General features: G+C 44.2%; 1 protein-coding gene across 5 annotated transcripts in view; it reads left to right on the plus strand.

Moving 5' to 3' along the window:
- The window catches only part of CSRNP3 (cysteine and serine rich nuclear protein 3), a 65396-nt gene that overhangs the window by 34607 nt on the left and 24823 nt on the right, over positions 1 to 5966 (plus strand). For all 5 annotated transcript variants that reach the window (XR_004081918.1, XM_005415825.3, XM_031058548.1 and 2 more), the window contains exon 2: positions 5507 to 5677. Coding sequence is in view for 4 of the 5 variants with exons in the window: in XM_005415825.3 (XP_005415882.2) it covers positions 5507 to 5677 (171 nt within the window). In the remaining variant the exon portion in view is untranslated. The remainder of the gene's footprint in view (positions 1 to 5506; positions 5678 to 5966) is intronic.

Here is a 5966-nt window from a genome sequence, read left to right on the forward strand (position 1 = left end):
TGTGGCCATTGAGGACTGCAGGTCTTCTGCTTCTGAGTAAGGTTTCAGGATTAGTCTCTAAGTCAGGTTTGCTTAATGAAGTAAGAAGCAAGGCACTTGGAGGTTAGATGCTGGAGAGAGAAATGTTTTAATCCCCGGTGTCCATGTGGTTACCCTTCAGCATGGAACCATGGCTTGTGCTGTTGGAGCTCCCTGTGCTCCACAGTCACAGTCCAGTACCTCCTGAAGGGAGGTACTCTGACCTTCCCTTTCAAGAGCAGAGCACAGGTCACTCTTCATCTCAAAACATCTTTCTTGTAAAGATCTGCTGCTGAATGGGTCACTTGTTAATTTACACAGCAGCACAGCTAAGAAATCCACCCGGGTGCTGGAGAGCGGAGTCTGTTGTTCAGTACCTGCTGCTCCTAAGCTATAGCTTAGTGGAGAGCATCCTAGTCCTTTGTTTAGGTGGAGACCATTTTGCTGTATAGAAAATAATGCCAAGATTCATAGTCCAAAGAGGGTGGGCACAGATAGCAGCCAAGTGCTGTACTGTATTTACCACCCTTTGGGTACATAAACGATTGCTCATGGGTTTGGTCCCTTTTCCTTCTCAACATGCTTTGCACTCATAATAGATTTTCCTTTTGTTCTTGGACACCTTACTTGGAAGAACACGAAGTTTCAGGCTTCCAGGGAGACCTCAACAGATTCAGATATCTCAAATCTCTGTAACTTTGGGTACGTGCAGAAGTGCCTTTATGTTAGGGAACTTGAAAGTGAGACCCTGGAAAAGCTCACATGCCTTTAAAGAAGACAATTTGGTGACAGATTGGCAGAGCCTTCTAGGAAGGGGGTTTTGGTCTGAGGGACGATCAGTGACAAGGACATTGGAGTAATTTCAAAGTTTCTGGTTACTCCAGTGAAAGCAGCTGTTGCTTTCACTGTCAGCAGGCAATAATCAGCCATTTGTATGTATTTGTATGTCCCTGTGCCCTTTCAGGTGGGACACAGCTATAGCTGTGAGGTGTCAAAACGTACCTGTTGAGATGGCACATCACCCCTCTGTTCTTGTTTTCTAGCCTGAGGAAATATGGCACCAGTTCCAAGACCAGGCATGTGTTGGCTGTACTGGGGACCAGTGCTCCCTCTATTCTCATGAGCTACACCTTCTGATGGAATTCTGCATCTTTTTCTGGGGATTATTAACTCAGAATTTGAAGAATCTGAATAGTAAACAAGTGCTCAGGTGTTTCAGACCTGCACAGTTTCTTGCTCATTTTCTCCTCCTTGTTCTTGCTGATGAGTGCTTTAGTTCCCACATTAAAAGAGGAGTAGTGTCAGCAAGAGGCTGTGTGGCTTTGGGGAGCTCCCCAGGGGCAGGCAGGCAGGCTGTGAAGGGTTGCACAGCTGTGAGGTTGGGAGTGTAGGCAGGAACATGCCAGGTGCTTTCCAGCAGCTGCAGCCATTGGACGGCTGCCCCAGCTTTGGGATGCAGGACTTAATGTGCAGTTCCATTTGTGTCTCCATTGCTGTTCCCTCCTTGCACACCCCCCAAATATAAAGGTGTTTCCTAATTCTGTACAGGATCAGCAGATGCACTCTACCTCCCGTGTAATGTAATCACTACTGAAATACCACTGTAATACAGCAACAAGATGTCAGTGACTTCGCAGCTGTCCCCACTTTGAGCAAGTAGCTGTGTAGTTTTGTCGAGTACAGCATGCTGCTGGACACTGCTGCCTTCCTGCTGCTTACTGTCCAAAATATTGTAGAGATAGAAACTGCAGTGGTTTTGAAGGGGGTGTGGCTATAGTTTCAGAAGATGTGTTTTGTTGTGGTTCTTTTCTTTACACAGAAAGCTAATAAGAAACTTGTTGCCTCAGGAGACCAAGTCAAGTGAATTTCTAAGAGGCTGGGCACTGTCATATAGCAATATTTCAAGTCTCATGCTTAGAGGAAATTGGCTGTAAGGATGAGGAAGCAGAGCTGTGTATCTGCAGTTGTTTGGCAGGATTTTGCATCCCATTGCTTTCCATTGAAGCATTAAATAGTGACTACTGCTGGAGACAGGATATTAAACTTGGTACAATCTCATGTGTGTTTTTTAGAGCTTTTGATTCTCAAGAAGTGAATGAGCTCCCTTATTATAAAACTTCTGTTCTAATCCTTGCAATTTAATAATATCATTAAAATGTTGTATAATGTATATGCAATTCCAAGTTTTGACTTACAAAGGCAAGTTTAAACCTGCTCATAAGTCCCTCCTGCTGTGCTTAGGAGCTGGCAGGCAAAGTAAAATGCTTTGTCAGCAAAGCAAAACAAGTAATTAGAACTAAACTCTGCACTGGGAAGAAACCACTGTGCTCTTGCCACCTCAACCCATGAATTTCATATAGACAGGTTTCAGTGTTTGTGGAATTATGATCTGGAATTAGTCTCACAGACTCTGTAAGATGGTGAGTCCTACTTTTTCTTTGGGTTTTTGTTTGTTTGTTTGTTTGTTTGGGGGTTTGGTGGGGTTTTTTTGGTGGTTTTTTTTTCCTCTTTTTTTTTTTTTTTTGGTAGTTCTCATATGCCCACCTTTATCTTGCCATGACTTCATACCATGCTGAAAGGTTGCAGTTCTCTTCACACTGTTGTTTTGTTTTTTTCCAGGAAAGAAACTGGTGCTGGGGCTTGAAGGGAGCTGTAGAATACATAGGAGACATTGAAACTACTTAGTATGAGGCCAAGTGTGAGCAAAGATAGCAGAGAACCTGCTGAAGGGCTGTGCTTGCAGGGTCCGAGCACAGCAGCCACATCCCTGAGACTGCCTCTGTACTAATTGAAAAGATAAGACAGACACGGGCTAGGGACAGCATTCTCTGGCTTCTGCTGCCAAGTGACAGGATACAGCTCTTGTCCACAATGGTTGAGCTGTCAGTCCTGTGCCAAAACCCAGGTGCCCTCATCCAGCCTGCCTGCTGGGAATGGTTCTGGCACCTGCTTCATCCTGCATAATCGAGGAGAGCAAGAGGTGGCCTGAGCCAAAACCCTGAAATGTGCTAATTGTTAAACATTTTGGCCAGTACTGGAATCTCTGCTTTAACCTTGTCTTCTTTAGTAGCCACTTAGCCCAGCTTATGCCAGCTTCCTCACAGATATATTGGGGTTTTAAACACAGAGCCATCGAAATGTTGGTTGGAAGGGAGTTCTGGAGGATATCTAGTTCAGCTTCCAGGAAGGAGCAGAATGTGGCTGGTCCAGAATTAAGGAATCCTAAAGGCAGCTGTAGAGATTTCAATAGTTCTGTTTCATGAGCAGTGTAAATGAATATTTTATTTTTCTTGCTTTCAGTGGGATTGAGCAGAACCCTTTGTCAAGCCCTAAGCGCTGGGTTGTGTGTCCCTGATGAGTACAGTGTGTCATCAATCCCAGACAAACTTTTTGCCTGGATAAGTGTTAGGAGCATTTGTCTTTGCAGTGCTGCAGGCAGGATGGTGGCAGCTGTGTGTCCTCTGGGCAGGCTCCAGCTGTTCTTGATCTCTCCTCAGTTAGTTAATTACATGCAATATTTCCTCCTCTGCTGTGTCATGGTTTAGGGGGGCACTCCCCAGTTTAGTGCTCCCACAGAAACTCTCCAAATTCACTCACTCTCCCTCCCCCCCTGCAGTGGCTGGAGAGGAGAATAGGAGGCAAAAAGGTGAAGATGGTGGGTTCAGATAAGAACATTGTACTGGAAATGGCAGTGAGGTAAGAAGAGGAACAGTAAGGGCAACAATATTCATGACAGAGAGTACAAGAAAAGAAATGTTACTGCTCACTGTGGAAACCCACAACAGACAGCACCAGCTCTCTCTGCCTTGGAATTGGAGCCATAAAGAACTTCTACTCTCCAGAAAAGACTCCCTTTCCCCTGCCCCCAGTAATCATGTGAGGTGGTACTGAGTAACCTTGGTGTCCTGGTCATGCCCCCTCTGGGCTACTGGAAAAATTACCCCTGTCCTGGCTGGAACCAGGCCATGCTGCTAAATGAATACGTAGCTTTATAATATTCTGCTCAGCCTCAGGAATATGTTAGGCATTTCATTTCTTAATTTTGGTATCACAGAATAATTTAGGTTGGAAAATACCTCAAAGATCATTGAGTTCAACCATTAACCTGACCAGTCCACCACTAAACAATGTACCTAAGTGCCCCATCTACACATCTTTTAAGTACCTGCAGGGATGGTGACTTCCCTGGGCAGCCCATTCCCATGCTTGACCGCCCTTGTGTTGAAGACATCTTTGCCAACACGCAATCTAAACCTCCCCAGCATAGTTTGAGGCCGTTTCCTCTTGTCCTGTCATTTGTTACCTGGAAGAAGAGGCCAGCCCCCAGCTGGCTAAAAAGTCCTTACAGGGAGTTTTAGAGAGTGATGAGGTCCTCCCTGAGTCTCCTTTCTCCAGACTGAACAGTCCCAGCTCTCTCAGCTGCTCCTCATGTGAGTCACTTTCTAGACCTTCCCCAGTTTCACTGCCCTTCTTTGGACTCATGCCCAACTTAATGTTATCTGCAAACTGACTGAGGGGACGGACACTTGATCCCCTTGTCCAGATCATTGATAAAGATATTTAAACAGGACTGGCCTCAGCAGAGCCCTGGGAAACACCACTAGTGACCAGCCACCAAGTGGATTTAATTCCATTCCCCAGCACTCTCTGGGCCATCCAGCCAGCCAGTTTTTACACCCATCCAAGATGTCAGCAGTCAGTTTCTCCATGAGGATGCTGAGGGAAACGTTGTCAAAGGCTTTAGTAAAGTCCAGGTAGACAACATCCCCAGCCGTTGCCTCTACCACTAGGCAGGTCACCCTGTAAGAGGAGATCAGCTTAGTCAAGGGTGACCTGCCTTTCATAGACCTGGTAGGTGGGAGAGGAGAACGTTTGGGAGGCAGTTGGTGTCTTTAACTGGTGTAACTTCAGAACTCCAGGTGTTTATTGAGCACAAATTCATGTGTGGTCTTTGTGCCTTCACTGTCTTTTACCTGTCTGTAATATTGGAATTATCCAATGAAATTCTTAAAGGGTGGTGTGAACACTGGTTATGTCACTTATATTTAGCATTGGAAACTGTAGTGTTCAAGATGATTTATTCTTAATTTCACCCCTGATTGTGAGCTTTCCTTCCTCCTGTGGCAGCCAAAGGAGGGACCAGGTCTGTCATTTTTTTCTTGGTTTGGAATTTCACAACATAACCTAGAAGAAGATGGGGATGCTGTTGACATAGTGGGGAAAATACTCCCTGAAAGCAATCTGTTACAGATTATTCTAGTGAAATAATCACCTCCATATGTGTCAAGTTAGAGTAGGACTTAAGATTTTTTTCTTCTCTGTGGCTTCACTCTCCTAATTAGTCATGTGTAATTTAATATTAAATTATTATTCAAGACTAGAAGTGGCAATTTACTGCTATTTTGAAATAAAAATTACTTTGGAGTTTATGATTGCATATTCTACAGCTGGATGTTTCAGTGCCTCGTTGCCTCTGTTCCTGTTACAGGTACATGTGACAGCATTGCAGCAATGAGTGGAATTTTAAAGAGGAAGTTTGAAGAAGTTGATGGCTCCTCACCTTGTTCCTCTGTGAGGGAATCAGATGATGACATTTCCAGCAGTGAAAGTGCTGACAGTGGTGATAGTGTCAATCCATCCACTTCTAATCATTTTACCCGTAAGTACTAACTCTGTGTACCCAAAGAATTGTTCCTGTTTCTCAAAATAAAATAAATTTTGTGGTTAGATAAGCATGATGATTTGTAATTGAGCAGATCATGAAACAGTCTCTCCATGATGTTCAGTTTGTGACTTGCTCAAAAATACTTTGTAAAATACTCTTACATTCTTTTACTTCTTGTCTGTTAGACTGTTGTTGTAAAAGTTTGAAGTCTCTTGGAAGCTCCTACCTATTTGCTGTTTGAATTATGTAGCTGTTTGTAGTTAATGTTAGGAGTTGTGTTCCA

Source organism: Geospiza fortis, unplaced genomic scaffold (assembly GCF_000277835.1).
Source record: "Geospiza fortis unplaced genomic scaffold, GeoFor_1.0 scaffold112, whole genome shotgun sequence".
NCBI classification, from domain to species: domain Eukaryota; kingdom Metazoa; phylum Chordata; class Aves; order Passeriformes; family Thraupidae; genus Geospiza; species Geospiza fortis.